General features: G+C 51.1%; 1 protein-coding gene across 1 annotated transcript in view; it reads left to right on the plus strand.

The window, feature by feature from the left end:
- SETD2 (SET domain containing 2, histone lysine methyltransferase) overlaps positions 1 to 21,477 on the plus strand; it is a 51,452-nt gene that overhangs the window by 12,076 nt on the left and 17,899 nt on the right. Inside the window, 11 exon segments of the mRNA XM_030970719.1 lie at positions 2,009 to 3,946; positions 3,949 to 6,395; positions 7,313 to 7,444; positions 8,701 to 8,829; positions 10,019 to 10,142; positions 11,150 to 11,227; positions 11,469 to 11,566; positions 12,700 to 12,826; positions 14,074 to 14,208; positions 14,565 to 14,693; positions 15,830 to 16,516. Coding sequence (XP_030826579.1) covers positions 2,009 to 3,946; positions 3,949 to 6,395; positions 7,313 to 7,444; positions 8,701 to 8,829; positions 10,019 to 10,142; positions 11,150 to 11,227; positions 11,469 to 11,566; positions 12,700 to 12,826; positions 14,074 to 14,208; positions 14,565 to 14,693; positions 15,830 to 16,516 — 6,024 coding nt within the window.

Below are 21,477 nucleotides of genomic sequence, written 5' to 3' on the forward strand. Positions count from 1 at the left end.
GTGAGAGGAGCCCATTTCAGAGCTGCAGATTCTCTTTTTTTCCAAAGTCAATGTTTTGGGTTCCCTTTTAGCCATGAAACTCCTTTAAAATCATCCCTGAAATGTCCCCTCATAAAAACCATGGATTTCAAGGAAATGCTTTTGGGTTTTGCTCCCAGTTTTCCCACAGTGAAGGGAATTTGCTGCTGCAGATCCAGATCCAGATGCTGGATTGGGTCACCAGGGTGAGTCATGGGTAGACCATTAACAGGTGCTCACAATGAAATCCCCAATGTGTTGAAAAAGAGGAATTTTTGGGATATGTGATGTCCCAGGGTGCAGAAAACACAGGATTTCCAATCCACCGATGTCTCATTTAATCATTTACTGTGGTGCCTTGATCCTGGGCAGCTCCATGTTGTTCCATGAGTTAAAGGATAACAAAATCCTTAATAATTCACAGAGGGCTGCAGGAAACTGCTGCTCCTGCCAGAAATGTGCTCATGGCACAGCTACAGCAGCAAAACCCGGCTCTGGACAATTTGGAAACGACTCTTTCTGTTGGAATTAGGGTTAACACAAAAAACGTAATTCCCAGAGCAGCTGTGGCTGCCCCTGGATGCCTGGAAGTGTCCAAGGCCAGGTTGGACAGGGCTTGGAGCAGCCTGGGATAGTGGAAGGTGTCCCTGCCATGGCAGGGTTGAAGCAGGATAATCCTGAGGGTCCCTTCCAACCCAAGCCATTCTGGAATTCCATGATTCTTATGCAGTTTGGATTTTTGGAGATAGGAGCTGTTGACAACAAGGCCCTTTTCCCACTTTATCTTCTCCAAAATTTTATTTCTGGGGTGCAGATGAGCTCTCAGATTTAAAACAGAGGGAGAAATGCCCAAATGGGTGAAAATAGGGTGCTCTGAAAATTCCTGGGTTTGGGCTTGAAAAGTGCTGGGTGAGCTCCTGGGCAGGAGGCAGCCAGAAGCTCCTGGTGGGAAGGACGTGGAGCTTGGAGTGGTCGGTTGATCCAGAGGTGACAGAGTCATCATGCACCACTGGCTCCTGATGGGAATTCTTGGGGAGTTGTTAATTAATGCTGGTCTAGGCCTGAGCCTGGGAACTTGCAGGAATTAGTGATGACCAGGAGAAGGCTGCTGGGGGGAGGTGGGAAAGGATGGGGTTTAAATTCCTCATGTAATTGTTGTTGGTCTGGTTTATGTTGGATCCAAATTCCAGAATCCCAGAATGGTTTAGGTGGGAAGGGACCCTCAGGATCACCCAGTGCCACCCCTGCCATGGCAGGGACACCTCCCACTGTCCCAGGCTGCTCCAAGCCCCAGTGTCCAACCTGGCCTTGGGCACTGCCAGGGATCCAGAAGCAATCTGGGAATCCCAGCTTTTCTGGGAATTCCATTCCAGGGCCTCCCCATCCTCACAGCCAGGAATTCCTAATTTCCATTATCCCATCCATCCCTGCCCTCTGGCAGTGGGAAGCCATTCCCTGTGTCCTGTCCCTCCATGCCTTGTCCCCAGTCCCTCTCCAGCTCTCCTGGAGCCCCTCCAGGCACTGAAAGGGGCTCTGAGCTCTCCCTGGAGCCTTCTCCAGTACTGGAACGCTGCATCCAGGTGGATTTACATAAACAAATGCACTTTGAGCTTAAAACCCAGGATCTTTTTAGCCTGGGACCACAGAAACAGCATAAAAAAAGCAGATTTTTGCCCTCAATTAACTTTGTAAGCTGAACTCTATTTTTTAAAAAGTAAGAATTAATTGATAAAAAGACTTTGAGCTTGGTCATTAATAAGTCAGATAAAAAGCCTCAGCCCAAACCTCAGAGGAGGCTTAGTTTCAAGCTGGAGAAGTCTGAGGAATTGATTTTTTTCAGGACAGAGCTGGGTAATAAAGACAGACCCAGGGTATGCATTTCTCTTTTATCATCATGAAAAATTCACCAGGTGAAAGAAAATGCTGCAGAACTGAGTTCAAACCCCCCAAAATCCAATTCCTCCAACTGCATCTTCTTTTTCTTCCGCAGGGCAAACCTGAAACGGTGCCGAGAGCTGGTTTTATCAAAGGCCCCGTGTTCAAAGGCGTCGCCTCGAGCCGCTTTTTGCCCAAAGGCACCAAAACCAAGGTTAACCTTGAGGAGCAGGGAAGACAAAAAGTGTCTTTCAGCTTTAGTTTAACCAAGAAAACTTTACCCAATCGATTCCTGACTGCTCTGGGAAACGAGAAACAAAATGAAACTCCCACCCCTCCGGCGGTTCCCCTTCCGACTGATTTTAACCCCAAAAATAAACTGGACCTGGGGGACACCGCCAGTTCAGCCGAGGAATCTTCACCTCCAAAACCGAAGGTAGAATTGGGGAAGATTCATTTTAAAAAACATTTACTGAACGTCACGGCAAAGCCACCCCCGGCTCCGGCGGCACCGGTGACGGAACCGGTGGCCGTGGCCGTGGATTTCCCCCCCACACCGCCGCCTCCCCCGCCCCCGCCGCCACCGCCGGTGTCACCGATGCCGGTTCCTGGAGCCACGGCCCCACCGCCGCCGCCGGTGACGCCGATGCCGGCGCTGCTGCTGTCGCCGCCTGGCGAAGCCGAGGTCCCCGTGCCCAGGGAGCCAAGCCAGGCGCTGCCCTTGGAGCCGGACGCCGCCAAGCAGGATCCGGCGTCACGTGGCTCGGAGGAACGTGGGACTCAACCCGCACCCGAGCAGACGGAGATAACCCCGCCGAAGGAGGATTCCCATATTGGGAAGGAGGATGAGGTTTCTGAGAGCTCGAAGGGTGCTCCCGTGTGCTCCCGGAGGCAGGGGGCCAAGAGGAAGTTCTCCCAGTCGGACGGCGCGCCGCAGGGCTCTGAGTCCGACGAGGATTCCGTGAGGACCTCCTCCAGTCAGCGGTCGCATGAGCAGAAGATCTCCAGCACGGAAAAAGAGAGAGATTCCAGACGGAGCTCCGCGTCCCTCCGCGGTGATGACCTGGGCAAGTCCTCGTCACGCTCCAGGTCGGACAGGGATGAGAAGTACTCGAGCTATTCGAAATCGGAGAGAGACTCGCGGTACTCGTCCTCCCGCTCCCGCTCGGACAGAGAGAGGAGGCGAAGCCGGTCTCATTCCCGTTCCCGCTCCGATCGCAGCTCCCGAACCAGCTCCTCCTACTCGAGGTCAGAGCGCTCGCATTACTACGACTCCGACCGCCGGTACCACCGGAGCTCTCCATACCGGGAACGGTCGCGCTACTCCCGGTCGTATGCGGACAGCCGGGCACGGGAGAGCTCGGACTCGGAGGATGAGTACAGGAGGACACATTCCAGGTCCAGCGACTCCAGGCGTACGTCCTCCCATTCCTCCTCCTCCTACAGAGACTCGAGATCCTCTTACTCCAAGTCGGACAGGGACAGCAAAGTGGAGTCGTCTCACGCTGACGTGGACAGGCGAGGGAGGTCGTCTTCGAAAGCGGATCGAGATTCCAAAAGGACTTCTGAAAGTGAAGTATCCAAAAGGTGCTCTCCCCTCGATGAACTGGGCTATCGGAAGGGGACATCCCATTCCAAGCCCGACAGTAATGTGAATTCCTCCCGCTATAAATCCACCCCTTCCAAGGCCCCCGCACCAAAGCCTGATAAATTTAAGAGTTCTTTCTGTTGTACAGAATCGATTGAAGAAATCAAGTCCAAGTCTAATTCTCTAGATTTAGAGACCTCTTGTGTAAAGAACAATGAGATCAGGGTGTCCAGTGTGAAAAAGTTGGAAAGGGAAAAGACACTTTCTCCGTTAAATCAGTTCAACGATTCTCCCGCTTTGCCGAAGGCTGACGACTCCAAGGCGGGTTTGGCAAACTCAAAATCCAAGGAACTTGCAGCAAACGAAGGCCATGACAGTGTTAAGGAGCAAGAAATGTTCTTAAAGGCAAAGCACGATCCCTTAAGAACATGTTTCCCCACGGAATCGAGCGTGAATGGCTCCCCGAGGGTCAGGATGAGGGTCTGGCAACCTCCAGTGCCTGCAAAGCAGAGGATGTGGCTGCATCCTCTGAACATGGCCCGGGTCCGTCAGAAGCATCACCTGCTGTCAAGACCAGCCCATCATATCCATTGCAATCCAATGGGTTTGAGAGCACGGATGTGTCCCAAGAAGAAGAGCTGGATGATTCCCGGGTGCAGTCCAGCGAGTGCAGCAGCCTGTTCCAGGAAGCGGAGGCTCCGGAGCCGCAGCAGCTGGAGGAAGCTGCCCCTCTCCCTGCCGTGAATGTAGATCCCACTAACACTGTCCTTAAGAAGCTGGATGAGGGGGCGACTCCGTGTGACAAAACCAAAGAACCTGTTTTTTGCTACATTTCCGACGATGCCACGCCTGGTTTGTACCACTCGGAAGTGGAAATCGAAGCGGAACCTGCGGATTTGAAAGTGACATCCGAGACTTTCCTGGACGTGCAGGTGGAGCCGCAGACGGTGACGTGCGATTACGAGAGCACGGAGGATTCCCATTCCAAGTCTGCTGGGGAGGATGATCACGACCATCCTTCCCATAAAATCAGCCTGGCAGCGGAAAGCTCGAGCAGGGATTCCTCCCAGGATGGCTGTTCCCAGAGGCTCCGGTTGGATCATACCATGCCGGAGGAAAGCGTCTCTTCCAAGTGGGACGTGCCCCCGCCGGGTGTGTGCCAGGAGCCGCTCCAGCATTCGGAAGCTGAAGAGATGCTGGAGCTGGATGCTCAGCACGTTGATCTTGGCTCAGCAAAAGGCAAGTCGTCGTTCCAGAATGAACATTCCTACTATTCGGAAGTGCCGCTGGAGCACCGCGGCAGAGAGGTTGTGGAAGAAAGTGCTGTTTCCACCGAGGGAGCTGAGCTGGATGAGCTGAGGGTTCAGTGTCCCGGCGTATCAGCCGAGAGGGATGAGGGAAGCGAGCCCTCAGTGGCCTCGGCTTTTCCAGACGCTTTGTATCCCTCCTCTGATGTCATTGTCACTGCAGAGGACACGGAGATGGTGACCCAAGCTCCAACGTGCGACAGCAGCGGCAACGCCTCGGAATTCATTCCCACCGGCCACGACGATTATTCCGACATGGGGGACAGTGACAGCGAGGGGGACAGCGAGGACAGCGACACAGAGGACTCGGATTCCGATGATGGGACACCGCGGAAGAAGCTCCAGTCGGTCGTGGTGGTTCCCAAGAACTCCACCATAGCCATGGAGGAGAGCAGCCCGGGCTCCTCCCGGAGCAACCGGCGCTTCTCCGACCATTGGGATGATGAGCGGCCCGAGCCCAGCAGGCCCTACTATGAGGAGAGGTCAGAAAATATGGGGAGTAAAGGTGGTCCCCAGGTGGAGAGCAGGTGTTCTCCCAGAGGGATGGAGAAGAGTCCGGCAACCTCCACGGAGCTGAGCAGGAAGGAGCCGGAGGAGCTGCGGGCGGATCCGTGCCAGGCCCAGAGCGACGGCGTGGACAGCACGAGCCAGGCGGACCTGACGGCCGATTGCCACGGCAAAGCCGGCGCGGAGGAGAGGATGGTGCTGCCAGACGTGGTGGCCATGGGGAGGCCCATGGGCCGGCCAGAGGAGCAGCCCTTCTGTGTCCCAGAGAGCTTGGAAAGCACCGACACATCCCGGCACCAGATGAGCTCTTCCAAGCCTGACAGTCGGCAGGGGCAGGGCGGGCTGAACCAGTCCGGCCTCGGAGACTACTCCAGGCTGGATGGTTTCCGTGCCCCCGAGGAGATGGGTGCTGCAGGCTGGGACTTCTCCCAACCGGAGAAGCCCAGCAGCACCTACCAGCAGCCAGACAGCAGCTTTGGGATGTACTCAGGCTACGTTTACCAGCCAGGACCAGGAGCTTATCCCAGCTCCCAGAGCTTCTGGCAAGGCAACGGTTACTGGGATGTGAGGGCAGCCAGCAGAGGCTCCGTGGTTAACTATGAACGTGGCCAAGGGCAGGTGCCGGATTCCCTCACGGAAGACCACGAGGAGTATGAAGAGGATGAGCGTTGGGATGAGGAGTGCAAGCCCCGCTTTCCCAGCCCCTCTGGAAAATCCCAGATGCCTGGGCAGAAGGAGAAGGGCTCGGTGCAGGCACACGAGATCAGCAGTAATTCCACCAAGGAGCCGGTGCCGGGCGGGGAGAAGAAGGATGAGGTGAAAACTTTGGAGAAGAACGACGTGAAGGAACGAGGCCCGCCGAAAAAGAGGCGGCCAGAGTTGGAGAGCGACTCGGAGAGCGATGGGGACTCTGGGGAGAAGAGGAAGGGGAAGCTGGAGGGGGAGCAGGCGGAGCCAGCGCCGCAGGATTCCTCCATGGTGAGCAGGTTGTGCATCATGGATGACTTCAGGGACCCCCAGCGCTGGAAGGAGTTTGCCAAGCAGGGGAAGATGCCCTGTTACTTCGACCTCATCGAGGAGAACGTCTACTTGACAGAGAGGTAACTGCTGCTTTATCCTTGTTTTCATTCCCTGGAGCGAGTTTGGGATTTAGCTTCCATTTGGTTCCAAGATGGTTGGGTTTTTATGGCCAAATTGGAGGGAGGGGCAGGGATGTTGCATTCCCCACATTTGGCAAAGCCACCCCAGGCTCTTTTCTCCTAAAGAGTATTACCCAGTTTGCCTTAAACAGTCCCAAGTGCTGAGAAGAGTTGGAAAATGGGAGGATCACAGGGCAAGGTTGATTTATTTGTACCCTTTTTTGTAGCTTTACCAGATCCTGCCTGTTTAATGTCCCAGATGCCAGCTTGCTCCCTTTCTGTTGGCACAGGGAATTCTGTCTGGGTGTGGAAAAGCTTTTGGACAAACAAGGCGCTTTTCCAAAGGCTTTGGTTATTTCCATGTCTTCATTTGTCATCTCAGAGGAGCTTTTTAAAATTTAATGGCCATAATTTAATTTTTTTTCTTATAGTTTTTTTGCCTTGTTGGGATCCACGCTCCAGAGCATTCCCCAAGTCCTTCATGGAAGCTAAATCATGAATTAGTGGATGCCCTGCTTTTTGTCCAACTCTGATTTTCTCCTCTTTTTCATCCTCTCACTTGACAGCAAAGCAGAGGCTGAAGTAACCAAACTCTGCAATTTGCTTTGTTAAAATATGGGTGTCCAAATAAACATAGACAGGGAGGAGAAAGGGAAGACAGCTAAATATCCGGGAATTCTCTTTAAGAAATCACTTTTTGTCATCACAAAGTCATCCCCAAGCCAAGTGTCTTTGGGTATTCCTGTCCCTAGGGTTATCAATCCATACCTTGAGACATTTATTCTCCATTTTTTTCCAAAAACCACTGATAAGGATTGAGGAGGAGTTTCTCCACCTGGCTGCTGTCTCACCTGTATTTCCATGCCTTGGCTTCCCAGGAAGAAGAACAAATCCCACCGGGATATCAAGCGGATGCTGTGTGAGTGTCCCCCTCTGTCCAAGGAGGAGCGGGCGCAGGGCGAGGTGGCCTGTGGAGAGGATTGTCTCAATCGCCTGCTCATGATCGAGTGGTGAGCTGGGGTCCATGCATTGGCCTGCAGGTGTCCTGGGAATCCCTCAAAGAACTTGGGAATTCCTGGGAGGTGGCAGTGAAGTGTGGTGGTGTTCACAGGGATCCCAGGACGAGGGAAGAGATGGGAATCTTGACTCCATGTTTCAGAAGGCTGATTTATTATTTTGTGATACATATATATTTCATTAAAACTATGCTAAAAGAATAGAAGAAAGGATTTAATCAGAAGGCTTGAAAGGAAAAGAATGGAATGATAATAAAATCTTGTGACTGACCAGAGAGTCCGAGACAGCTGGGCTGTGATTGGCTATTAATTAAAAACAACGACATGAGACCAATCAAAGATGCACCTGTTGCATTCCACAGCAGCAGATAATTATTGCTTACATTTCGTTTCTGAGGCCTCTCAGCTTCTCAGGAGAAAAGATCCTAAGGAAAGGATTTTTGATAAAATGTGTTTGTGACAGTGAAGTGTCTGTGCTGGCCTGGAGTGACCTTCGGAGCTGCCAGCAGAAGCTGTGGCTGCTCCATCCCTGGAAGGTTTCAGGGTTTGGATGGGGCTTGGAGCAGCCTGGGACAGTGGGAGGTGTCCCTGCCCATGGCAAGGCAATGGAATGAGGTGGTCCTCAGGGTCCCTTCCCACCCAAACCATTCCATGATTCCAGGATTCCAATCTTTGGATGATCTGCAGGAGATCATCCCTCACGTCCTCCTGGATCTCCTTTCCCCAGAGTCTCTCCAGCCTATGGCTGGTGTCCCCTTCTCCCTCTGGAGAGGTTTGCTGCTCCATGGGAGCTGGAGCCAGGGACAGGGTGCTTGGTGGGATTCCCCCAGGGGGAGGAAGGATTGGAATTACCTGGCAGAAGGGAATTGTGGAATTGTGGAAGGATTGGAATTACCTAGCCGAATCCCAATTTTTGCTCTTATCTCATAGGCCAGACGTAGGGCAGGGAATATCTTGAAGGAGTAACCCCCAAAACAAGGGGAGAAGAGCCCAGTTCTCCCCACTGGGATGCCCTGATACAGAAATACAGCGGGATCAGCATTCCAAATGTTTTTATCTTTCCAGAAATAAACGATCTGCATTTGCACGCTGGCAGTCACGTGGTTGTGCTTTTTATAGCAAACCACATTTGAAGGTTTCACACGGAATTTCTCGTGATTATTGGGGGTTTATTTCCCATCTGAGCCCTTCCTGTTGGTGCTGTTTTCCTGCTGGGAATTGATTTGCTCCCTTCCCTCCCCTCCCCTCAGCTCCTCCCGGTGTCCGAACGGTGACTACTGCTCCAACCGGCGCTTCCAGAAGAAGCAGCACGCGGATGTGGAGGTGATCCTGACTGAGAAGAAGGGCTGGGGGCTCAGAGCTGCCAAGGACCTGCCATCGTAAGCCTTCCCTCTTCCCACAGCCTGTTCCCAGCCTCTCGCTCCCTGCTGAAGGGAAAAGGGCCTGTGGGGTGTGGATTTCCCTGCCAGGACACGGGCTGAGGTTCTTCCAGCTCGTCCTCGTCCCTGATGGGTGTCCCTCTTCCACTTTGGGATCTGCCCCTCTGTTCTTTGATCTCCCACTCTGGTTTTGCTCTTCCTGGTTTCCCAACAGCCTTTCCTGGGCTTTTTCTTGAGATGAAGCTGCCTCCCCATTCTTTGTCCCTATTTCACTCCAGTTGTGTCCATCCTTCTCTTCCCATCTCTTAAAAACTTCTCTTCCTGAGTTCTCCTCCTCTTCCTCCCCTTTGGACAGTGAGAGGATCCAGAAGGGATCTTTCTTCCTGTTGTTAAATTCAGGATTGTAATTCCAAGTGCTGGGTTAGGTGAGGCCAGGAAAGGAGAGAGGAGTGAGGACATCGAAATCTCCTGAGGCACAAGGGAGGATCAGGATGGGGAGACCAAGATGAGGGAGAAGGGAGCATCCTGGAGTGTGTCCAGGGCAGGAACAGGGCTGGGAAGGGGCTGGGGAGTTCCTGAGGGAGCTGGGAATTGCTCAGCCTGGAGAAAAGGGGGACCTTGTGGCTCTGCACAGCTCCTGCCAGGAGGGCACAGCCGGGGGGATTTGGGATCTTATCCCAGGGAGCAGGGACAGGAGGAGAGGGAACGGCCCCAGGCTGGGCCAGGGCAGGCTCAGGGTGGGAATTGGGGAAATTCTTTCCTGAAAAGTGTTTTCCAGCCCAGAGCAGCTGTGGCTGCCCCTGGATCCCTGGCAGTGCCCAAGGCCAGGCTGGACAGGGCTGGGAGCAGCCTGGGACAGTGGAAGTGTCCCTGCCATGGAATGGTGCTGGAATGGGATCAGCTCAAAGTCTCCTTCCAACCCAAGCCATCCTGTAATTCAGTGAATATATTGAATTTATAGAGCAAACCCTGCTCCAAGGGGAGCTTCATCCTTCTGTCACCTTCCCATGTGACAGCATAAAATCCCAAATTAATCAGAATTCCCTGAGATTAAGGCACATCATCATTGCTACACTGCCAGGATGGCCAGGCTGGGAGTTGTGTTCAGAGAATCCACCTGAACAGAGATTGTTTTATGTTATTTGTGTGGGTTTTTTGCTTAGAAAATTGATGTTTTTCCCTCTTGCAGCAACACTTTTGTCTTGGAATACTGTGGGGAGGTGCTGGATCACAAGGAATTCAAGGCTCGGGTGAAGGAATATGCCCGGAACAAGAACATCCACTATTATTTCATGGCCCTGAAGAATGATGAGGTGAGCAGTGGCATTGCTGGGATGGGATTGCTTTGGGAAAGGCTGGATTTAGCTGTGTACAGCACCAGCTCCTTGGGAACCCTTGGAGCAACGTCCTGAATCCATTGGGAATGTTTTCCTGAGGAAAGGAAACTTCAATCCTCAGGATTTTTTAACCCATTGCTCAGTTCCAACAAAATTCTGGCAGCTTAAATGTATCCCAGTGTCCTTGGGGAGGGAAAAGTGTCTTTCCAAAGGAGAAGATAGAGCCTGGCTCATTGTTCCATGGGAGAGAAGTTTGGGAACATGCTCCAAGCCAAACTTGCCCTTTCTGGGTGCTCAAATATACCAAAAATCCACATTTCCTTTCACATTAAACTCCATGAAATTGGGATATTTAAAGCTGGCAGAGTCCCTGTGTGCAGGATTGCCACTGGGATATTTATATATGGGGTATCCTTAATTATTTATGGCTGCTTCAGCTCCAAGGGATGTGGAGCTGTTCTCTCTGCCTGAGAACAAGGGGGATAAACAGAAATTCCATCTCTTATTCTCCTTGTCTCTCCTGTCAGGACTTTTTGGGTCTGGGGAGCTTGAGAGAAAAGGAGCTAAAAATACTCAAGAGTGGTTTTTCCTCCCAAAATAAGGATTTTTGAGATTGATTTGTGATTTTAAGTGTCACAAAGGAGCATTTCCAGTTATGAACGGAATTTTTATTTCTGGGATGACTTTTCCCTTGGGGTATGAGGTGTGTGGGAGAAAATTCACTGTCCCAACCCCTCATGGTTGTATCAGAAACAAAATCCAGGATCTGCACCCAGCTGGAGAACTGTGGAAAATGAGGAGCTGTGTACCTGAGTGCTCTTTTTGGAGGGATTTAATGTCCTAACAAACTCCAATCTCTGCAATAAAGCTGGGGAATATCAAATAAAAGTGGGAAAGGAGATGATTCCCGCATGGGTTGTGTTTGTAGCTTTTTCCCATCCCAAGGAATGAACCTTTTCCCTGCATTTCTTGTCCCTTTTCAGATCATCGATGCCACCCAGAAAGGAAACTGCTCCCGCTTCATGAACCACAGCTGTGAGCCAAACTGTGAGACCCAAAAGGTAAAATGCTGGATCCAGTCCAGCAGCTCCTCCTCTGCAGAGCTCAGAGTGAAACGTTTTCCTTCTTTATTTTGGGGATTTTCGTTGCTGTTGTATCAGTGACATGAAAACACCTGGATTTCAGCCGGGCACTTTGCCTGGTTTTAAACTCCCCAGTGCTGCTTTTCCAAGGATTGGGGTGTTCAGGGAAAGCAAACCTGGAGTTGAGGCTGGAATAACTCCTGGCATCCTTTCTCCGCAGTGGACTGTGAATGGGCAGCTGAGGGTTGGGTTTTTCACCACCAAGCTGGTGCCGTCGGGCTCGGAGCTGACGTTTGATTACCAATTCCAGAGATATGGGTACGTCTCCTTTCCTGGCCCAGGAATTCCTGCTCTTCCCCTCTCCCACTGTCACTGCTCCTACTCCATCCCTTTCCCAGAGAATTCCCTTCCCTGCTTCTTCCTGTCTGGTTATTAATTAGACTTTGCAGTATTCCTTGAGAATTCCCGTTCTTCTCTTCCCACTCGTGTTTTATGGCTTTGCAAGCACCTGAGGAGCTGTAAAACCCCTGGATAACTCATCCCCTCTTCCTGGCCTAATCCAGGGCTGCAGGGAAAGCTCCAGCCTGGAGTTAGGATCCCTTTGCTAAACCTGAGCCTCAGATTCCTCCATTATTGTTTGGTGAAGTAGAACTTGAGGAACATCCCTTCCTTTTCCTTCTGGATCCTTCTCCAGGCCCTTCCTGTAAGCAGGAATGAGTTTTTAGTTGCATTTTAAGATAATTCCTCATTCCTAGAAATTCCTGGAATTGAGTTTCCCTGCTTCTTACCACTGCGGGGCCACATTCTTCCAGTGGGTTCCACATATTTAAAATAAAACCCTACCATTTTCCCCAAAAAATTGTGGAATGGAGTTTGAAATGGATGGTGTGTCAAGTGGGAGATACAGAGGCTTGGTAGAAATATTCCTCGGGAATTGTATTTATTGCATTTTTTGTATTTATTATATATATTGTATTTATTATCCATGGCTGAACATCCAAAACAAATTTTCCATGTGGATTTTGCTGCATCCATGAATCCTGAGCTCGTTCTTTATCCTGTTTTGAGCTCTCAAATTCAATAGATGAACTATAAAATGCTATAAAATGCAAGCTTTTCCTAATGGATGTATAGTCCTGAGGCTAAATTCCTTAGGAAAATTAGGATATTGATGGCAATGTGGGATAAGAAGTTGTCAGCCCCACCAGCTCCACCTTTTCCTGTCTGGTTCCTGGTTCTTGACCTGTGGAGAGCCTGGAAGTGAGGCAGGCTTGGCATTCCAGCTGCCCCAACTCAGGATCATGGCAGCTGTGTTGGGAATAAAGCCTTTACTTGGGTTTCAGTGGCTTTTCCATGCAGGGCCATTCCCATTCCTGCCTTTGGAAGGTGCAGAGCTGGCTGTGGCTGGGGTTGAGCTGTTGTTGAACCTCCCTTTGTGTCTCCCCCCACAGCAAAGAGGCCCAGAAATGTTTTTGTGGCTCCTCCAACTGCCGGGGGTACCTGGGAGGGGAGAACAGGGTCAGCATCCGCGCGGCCGGGGGGAAGATGAAGAAGGAACGATCCCGCAAAAAGGACTCGGTGAGTTGCAGGGTTGAGCCTCTGCGGTTGAGCCCAGCCACTCCCCAGCACTGCCAAAACCACCCACGTCCCCAAGTGCCGCATCCACGTGGCCTTAAATCCCTCCAGGAATGGGGATTCCACCACTACCAGCCCTTTCCATGAAGGAATTTCCCCAATATCCAACCTGAGCTGCCTCTGGTACAGTTTGAGGCCGTTTCCTCTCATCCCGTCTCTGTTCCTTTGGGAGGAGTTTACTCCTGATGACCTCAGGGTTCAGTGATGATCTTGGAGGTCTTTTGGAACTCCAATGATTTTATTTCCCAAGGTCCCTCAAGATTTGTGTTTTCTTGTATCTTCAGTTGAATCCAATTTCTCCTGGTTATTTAAACTCCCACCAGAGAGTGACTTTGCCAGGTCCAGATTTGCTCATCCATAACTAAACCCCACCATAAATTGGATTTAAAAATGTGAGTTGCTTTCCATGATTTTTAAACAGTGATGAAAGATGAACAATATTGGCTTTGCCATTTAGGGCATCACTTGAAATTTGGCTGCTCCAAGGGCAGAGTTTCACCATTTCCAGGTTGGGAGGTGGAACTTTAGAGACAACACATGGAATTGCATGGAAGGGTTCATGCCATGTGGGAAAAGTGCAGAGAATCCAGAGCAAGAGGAATTTTTTTTGAGTGAAATCTTCTGGAAGAACCTGCACAGGCTCTTCTTTAATTCCTACAAATTGTAATTATTCCATCCTCGAAGGGACAAACCTCTGTTCCTATGGAGAAGATTTATTCCTAATTCTTTTGGGAAGTTTAAAAATGCTAGTTTCATTTTAGTGTGCTGTATCAGAGAGTGAAGAAACCAAGAAATAATTCCTAAATCATTTATAGGGTGTTTTAAAACACTAATTAGTCACTAAAATGAGAGGATGATATTTCAGTGTCCATGTGGAGAGGGACTCTCTGGTTGTAAGGATTATAAATCTGTTATAGTTTATAATTCATTAATCATTACAAATTTATAAAGAATTTATACAACTCAGAGTATAAATAATAAGTTTTATCTGCAATTAAAGGTAATTTGTTAGTTTGTTTTCCTGCATGAAAAGATAAAGTCAGGGCTGGGAGGGTTTTGGTGCAACCACCTGGAATTTCCAGCAGAGCTGCAAGGTGGAAAATGGGAAAATGGAAAATTAGGGAAATGGGAGCTTGGAGTCAGGGAGTTGCCTGGCCTGAGGCTGAGGGTGTTGTGCTGTGGCTCTGCAGGTGGATGGGGAGCTGGAGGCGCTGCTGGAGAACGGGGAGGGGCTCTCTGATAAAAACCAGGTGCTCAGCTTGTCCCGGCTCATGGTGCGGATCGAAACCCTGGAGCAGAAACTCACCTGCCTCAAACTCATCCAGGTGAGGGGCGGCCTGGGAAGGGGAGGGATCCACGTCCTGTTCCAGCGACATCCTCAGAGGAACAGGGGGAGAGTGGGATGCAGATCCTGCCCTTTTTGCTGCATCCCCAGCTCAGCTGAGCAGCTCCAGGATCCATTGTCCTTCAGTGTTATTCCCCAGTGTGAGCTGCAGTGGTTGGAGTGGTCCTGCTGGTGAATCCCTGCTCCAACCCCAGCAGTTCCAGCCGCTCAAATCAGCTTGGGCCTGCTCAGGTGCTGGGTTCTGGCTCTGCCATGGCTTTGACCATGATCCCAGTGGAGCAGTTTTCCATGTTTTTGCCTGGAAGTGTCTGACTGTTCCCACCTCTGCCTCTCCAGAACACGCACTCGCAGTCCTGCCTCAAGTCCTTCCTGGAGTGTCACGGCTTGTCCCTGCTCTGGATCTGGATGACAGAGCTGGGCGATGGCAGAGGGAGCACGGCCAACAACCTGAAGCTGCAGCTGGAGGTCAGTGATTCCCTGGCATTGGGAGCTCTCATGGAATCCTCGAGGTGGGAAAAGCCCTTTAAGATCCAGTCCAGCCATTCCCCAGCACTGCTGAGGTCACCACTCACCCTTGTCCCCAAGTGCCACATCCACAGGGCCCTTAAATCCCACCAGGTGACTCCAGCCTGTACCAGGGCTGGCCAGCCCTTTTTGGGGAAAAGGGTTTTGGCAGCTTTGCTGAATGCTCGGGATCACGAGGATTTTCTTTTCCTTCTCTTTCTTAAAATACAAATCTGTGCCAAGTGTTCATGGAAAACAACCCCAGGTGCCTCAGAACTACAGGCCTGAAAGTTCTGCCCTCAGGCAGATCCTTAATAAATGGAAGGAATTTGCTCCTGTGGTTTTCCTTAGATTCCTGACATAGATTCCATGAGCCAGACTTAAAGGTTGTTGCTGTTTATTCCGTGCTGAAGCACAGGGAATTTGAGATCCTGACAGTCTTGAAGTGGAGCTGGAATGTTTCAGTTTTCCATAGACAATTTGGGATTGGGTGCCCAAAGACTTCTGGAAGTTCGAGGTCATTGAGTCCAAGCTGTGCCCAATCCCCACCTTGTCCCCAGCCCAGAGCACTGAGTGCCACCTCCAGGTGTTCCTCGGACACCTCCAGGGATGGGACTCCACCACCTCCCTGAGCAGCCCATTCCAATGTTAACAACCCTTTCCATGAAGAAACTCTTCCCAAAATCTGTCACCTGTGACTGTCACTAGATAGAGGAGATCAGATATTTAAATTTTATATTTTGGGATATTGGGAAGCAATTCTTGGAAAGATTTAGATCAGTGGTTAAGAACGAATTAATTCCTCCTGTGAGGGTGGTGAGGTCCTGGCACAGGTTGTCCAGAGAGGTTGTGGAGTTCTCATCCCTGGAAGTGTCCAAGGCCAGCTTGGACAGGGCTTGGAGCAACCTGGCATAGTGGAAGGTGCCCCTGCCCATGGCAAAGAGAACTGAATGACCTTTAAGGTCCCTTCCCACCCAAACCAGGATTTTATGATCACCTTGATAATTCCAGAGTTAATTCTTCCTGAGAAAAGTGAATTATTCCAGCTTGGACACACCTTTAAATCCTGACAACACCCTGCTTGTCCTTGCCCTTAGATCATGAAGACCCTGGAGCTGCTGCCCATCCCCACCAAGAACATGCTGGAGGAGAGCAAGGTGCTGCCCATCATCCAGCGCTGGGCTCAGACCAAGACGGCGGTGCCGCAGCTCAGCGAGGGCGACGGATACTCCAGCGAGAACACGTCCCGGGCCCACACCCCCCTCAACACCCCCGAGCTCTCGGCCAAGCAGGGCGGGGAGGGGGACACGGACACCCCCAAGAAGTTGGTGTTCCGCAGGCTGAAGATCATCAGTGAGAACAGCATGGACAGCGCCATCTCGGACACCACCAGCGAGCTGGAAGGGAAGGAGGGCAAGGAGGACCTGGACCAGCTGGAGGCTGCCCCAATGGAGGTGACAGAGGAGCAGCAGCAGCAGCAGCAGCAGCAGCAGCAGCAGCAGCAGCAGCAGCAGCAGCAGCAGGAGGACATCAAAACTACTGTGGAGGCACCAGTGGAGAGCAGCAAATCCCAGCCTGCAGAGCTGGAGGCCGAGCCCGAGGCAGAGGTCAAGGAGAGCAATGGAGCGAAGCTGGAGGAGCCCATGGCCATGGAGACACCATCACAGGATGAGGAGGAAGGAGTTTCTGACGTGGAGAGCGAGAGGAGCCAGGAGCAGACGGATAAAATCGTGGATGTGAGCGACTTGGCCACCAGGCTGCTCGACAGCTGGAAGGAGCTCAAGGTAAGAGGCAGCTCCGTGCAGCTCCAGCACCTGGAGCTAAGGAAAACGTGGATTTGGTGGTGGTGTGGTGCAAATGGGGCTGGTTTGATGTCTTTTGGTCAATATTTGGTAACTAAATGGCCTTTTCCACATAAAAAGTGCTTTCTGTATAAGTCCTCTGGTGGCAGCTGCCCTGGGTGTGACCTGAGAAATGTCCAGGTGTTGGTGAAACCAGCAGCTCGTTGGGTTTCACAAGGACACCTTGGTCATCCCCTTAGACTTCCAGGGAAAGGGCAGCTCTGAAGGATCGAGATTCCCATGAGCATTTTGGGTGGAAGTTGCCCACATCCCTCAATGTGGAAACAGATGGATGCACTGCCTGCTCCTGAATTCCATCCTTGGAAGTGTTCAGGGCTACTCCTAAATGGCCCATCCCTGGAAATGTCCCAGATTGGACAGGGCTGGGAGCAGCCTGGGATAGTGGAAGGTGTCCCTGCCCATGACAGGGAGTGGAATTGGATGATCCTGAAGGTTCCCCCCAACCCAGCCATTCTGGGATTCTCTGAATTGAGTTATCCCAACATCCCTAGCTTTTCCTGTCCTTTCATCCTCTGCTCTTGATCTGCACCGTGTGGAGCCTCCAGAGAAGGTTCTGTTGGCCATGCCAAGTTCTCTCAAAGGCAGTGTTGGATCATCCCCTGGGTGTTCACAGTTGGAAGTGCCCAGATTTGGGACTTCAGTGGTTCCACTCCCATCAAGGTCTTCTGGAGCAGAAAACCTCTTCAAGAGGAGGGCTTAGTGGCTCCCTGTGTCCTCTGGAATCGTGTCCCTGTCCCATAGGTGGCCACTGGGATCTGCAGCCACCACCAGCTTTTTGGTGGGATGTCGGATGACATTCCAGCAATGGTTCTAAACTAAAAGAGGAAAGATTTAGATTAGTGGTTAAGAAAAAATTAATTCCTCCTGTGAGGGTGGGCAGGCCCTGGCACAGGGTGCCCAGAGCAGCTGTGGCTGCCCCTGCATCCCTGGCAGTGCCCAAGGCCAGGCTGGATCTTGGAGCATCTGGGACAGTGGAAAGTGTCCCTGCCTGTGGCAGGGGGTGGCACTGGATGTCCTTTAAGGTCCCTCCCCATCCAAACCATTCCATGGCTCTGTGGGTCTCACTCCCCACTCAACACTTCAGCCATTCCTTGGGTTCTTTAGATCTTTGGAAACTCTTCATGGATCCACTGCTCCTGTAGGATTGCATTCCATGTGTTATTTCATATTCCTTACATTCAAGGGTAGGAGGGCTGGGAGCCTCTTCAATAAGCCCAAACCCAGAGATTCCTGAGGATCCAGCAGGAATTAAAGGCACTGCCACAGTTCCAGCTTCTTGTGGGCTTGGTGGGACTTGGAGGCTCTTCTGCCCTTCTCTTAATCAACCACCAGCCCAGCTTTAATTACTGGAAGTAGTTTGAAGCAAATTCATGTTTTCTGATGCATCATGGAGCTAAGGAGTTTATTTACCCATTGACTTTGATAACGAGTAATGATTGAAAGAGGTTAATTAAAATAATGCGTGTTAATTTGTGCAGCAGCACCGGTGCAGGTGGAGAAGACTTCACCTTAAGCTTTGCTTGTGCCATTTCTGGAGCTGCAAACACCAGGATTTAGAAATGCAGAGATTCCCAGGAGAATTCAGGGACATTTTACCTGAGTCTGAATTTTTCAGGAGGATCAGATGCTCCTGAACTTGAACAGATTCTGGGCACAATCATTTGTGACACAAATCTTAGAGGGGAAGGAGTGGGGTAAAACACATTTCTGTAGAGAGGTTGGGTTTTGGTTTGGTGCTCTCCTTTCTTTTTTCCAAGTGGATCTGATAATTTACCAGATTTTGCGGACTCTTGGTGTGATTTTCCTCTCAAAGTGACGCCGTCAGGTTGAATTTGTGGTTCAGTTGGGAAAAGTCCTTTTCCATCATTGCCAAGAGAATTGTTGAGGTTAGAAAAGACCTCCCAAGATCAAGTCCAACCTGTTTTAAACTAAAAGTTAAGTCAGGCCTTAGTCCTGCTCTGCTTTGGAGACTTGTTTTGGGTATCCAGACTGAGTTTCTCCTTTGGAACAGCTGTGTTCCCTTCCACACTCATGTACACAGAACAGCACAGAGAAAACAATAAAATACTAATAAAATGTATGAAATTCCACAAAACTCCCCCAAAACATTGGTTTAAGACCAAATTTGATCTGATGGTGTCGTTTTATCTCCAGGATTTGTGTTTTCTTTGCAACTTGGAGAAGCTCAGCTTGAGAATCTACAGAATTTTGTTGAAGTTGTGGTGGGACCATGGAGTCCCGACACATTCCCATGTTTTAGATGTGGATTCTCATCCTCTCTGTGTATTTATTAAAGAACCTCAGGTCGTTGTCTGGTTGTAGGAATGGGGTTGGATCTCATGAGTTTGGAGTAATCCCAGCAAATCCACCCCAAAAAAGCAGGATCGTGACACGGGGCTGTGACAATTCATTTCTCTCCCATAAAACAATTGTAGGGAAACTGGGAGCTGGGAATTTATCCTGTCCTGGACTTTTTCATGGCTCCAGGAGTTAACTGCCTCTGTCCAACTCTCACCTCATAAGGTGCCACCAAAGCCCACCCCGGATGTCTAAAAGACAAATCCAAGCTGGAAGGGGGATGGATAACTCACCCCCAGGTGCCTTTCCTAGCACATCCAAGCTTTGGAAAAGCCGGGATTTTGGAGTGGTGGAACACCTTGGCCTTGTCGGGGGGGTGGGAGGGTCGGAAACGTGGTGACTTTAGCGCTGTCCTCTCCAGCCTTGCTGATGACCCCCTTGTAATTTCCACCGTTTCCATCCAGCTTCTCCGGGCAGCCAGAGCTGACCAAGGGGCTCCTTTTCTCCAACTCCGTGCGGAAGAAGGGAGAGGACATAGCGCCAAGAGCCGGGAAGATGGTTGGGAAGCTGGCTGATGCATGAGCAGTGTGATAGGTGAAAGGAGGACAGAGGTGGTTAACTCGGGGATGCCGACGTTATTTTGCTGCGTCCATTGCCGGCAATGGACGTCGCTCCGGGGAAATCCCAGCTCCTGGCCTGAAAGGATTAAGTGAGCTTAATTTTTTTCTCTACCTCTACACACAGGACTTGTGAGTCCTTCCTGGGCTCCCTGAGGAGTGCTGGCCACGGCCACACCCCCGGCATGACACACGTTCACTCACATTCCCAGTGGGATGAGTTTTCAGCCCGGGCTCGTGGGCGCCGTTCCCGCTCTCCGAGGAAGCGCTGCATGGCTTCTCCCGGGCTGAAAACTCCCTCCCAGTGCCAAAACACCCAGCAAGGGCACAGGTGTGGTGGTTCCACGGGTTCTTCCAGGTGGATTGTGCTCAGGTAAGGCTCCGTGGGCTGATCCGTGTGGAGAGGCCCGTGCTGGAGGTGTGATGGCCAACAGAACTCTTGGAGTCACTGGAACATGCCGTAGAGCTGAGCTTGGGAAGCTCTTCCCAATGTCCTCTTGAGGGCTGAGGTTGAGGACGTTTTGGTGCCGCTCTGCCTCACATGGGACCGAGCTCTGGGAATCTTCCCCACCCCAGAGGAGGCTCTCACGTTCTAGGAAAGGGTTGTGACTCTGAGGATCCACAGGTCCTTTCCTTGTGGCTTGGAGAAGGTCTTGGTTTTAGGAAAAATCTTTTGTTAGAGCCAGTCTTGGGTTTGAAAGGTTTTATTTGGATACTTCTGGCCTTGTGAGCGTTTGTGGTGACTTGGAGCTCAAGGCTGAGTCCTCACTCTGACTTAGGCCAAAGTGGACTTTTTTTTTTTGCACTTAATAATCATGGAATCACGGAATTGGTGAGGCTGGAAAAGCCCTCAGAGATGATTGAGTCCAACCATCCCCCAGCACTGCTGAGGCCGCCACTGCCCCTGTCCCCAAGTGCCACATCCACAAGGATTTTAAATCCCTCCAGGGATGGTGACTCCCCCCTGCCCTGGGCAGCCTGTTCACTGCTGGACAACCCTTTCCATAAAGAATTTTCCCAATATCCCACCTGAACCTCCCCAGGAGGCCATTTCACCCTGAATGGGACATCTTGGGTGACCAAAGGCAGCTGAGCTTCCATCTTCCCCTGGGATGATCTTTCCAAGTCTCCTCTGATTTATCCTGCTGAAGCGCCTTGAAGCTGCTCTGGCCTGTCCCTTTCCCAGTGAAGCCATCCTGGAGTGCCTGGCTCTGGCTCCAGCACGCACATCTCGTGCTTTAATCAGGAATTTTATAATTTGTTATAACTTAGAGCAAGGAATAGCTGGGGAAAACAATAGGATTGGGGAGCAGCCAGGCCGTGGTTTGCTGTGGGATCTTCTGGCCTTCAAGCAGGGATTTCATGGTGCTGGTCCTCCCTCTTTCCCTGCTCCATCCCTTGGGGTCGTGTTGGAAATGCAGGGGAAAAAGAGGAGAGGAGAGAGGAAGGGAGGGAAGAGGATCCAGCCCTGGCAAGGGGATGGATTTGGTTGCGTTCTTCCTTCAACATTCAACAGAAGTTCATAGAATCATAGGATAAACTCATGGAATCATTCAGGTTGGAAAAGACCTCCAAGGTCATCAAGTCCAGCTGTTAGTTCAGGAATGACTGGCAGCTGAGGGACAGATTTGTGGAGAAGGTTCCATCGAGACACGATCTTCCTTCCCACTGTGGAACCCTTTGAGCCGTGACTCCATCCTGCAGCTCTCTTCCCTTTCCCAAGCCAAGGCTGGGTTGTGCCTGAGGCTGGGCAGCCTAAATCCCATTTTTTCCCCCCTCTTTTGTGTCGAACAGACTCGTGTCACTTTTCCTCCTGCATTTAATTTTGCGTGCAGTCCCTTCAAAGCCGTGCTGGGAGCTCGGGAGCCATTTGGAGCCCGTTAGCGGCGGCCGCGTTGATTGAGGAATTCTGCAGCTCCGAGCCAGCAGCTTCCGTTTCCAAAAATAAAACTGGCTTTCCTTGGGAGT

The sequence above is a fragment of the Camarhynchus parvulus genome, chromosome 2 (assembly GCF_901933205.1).
Source record: "Camarhynchus parvulus chromosome 2, STF_HiC, whole genome shotgun sequence".
Classification (NCBI taxonomy): Eukaryota; Metazoa; Chordata; class Aves; order Passeriformes; family Thraupidae; genus Camarhynchus; species Camarhynchus parvulus.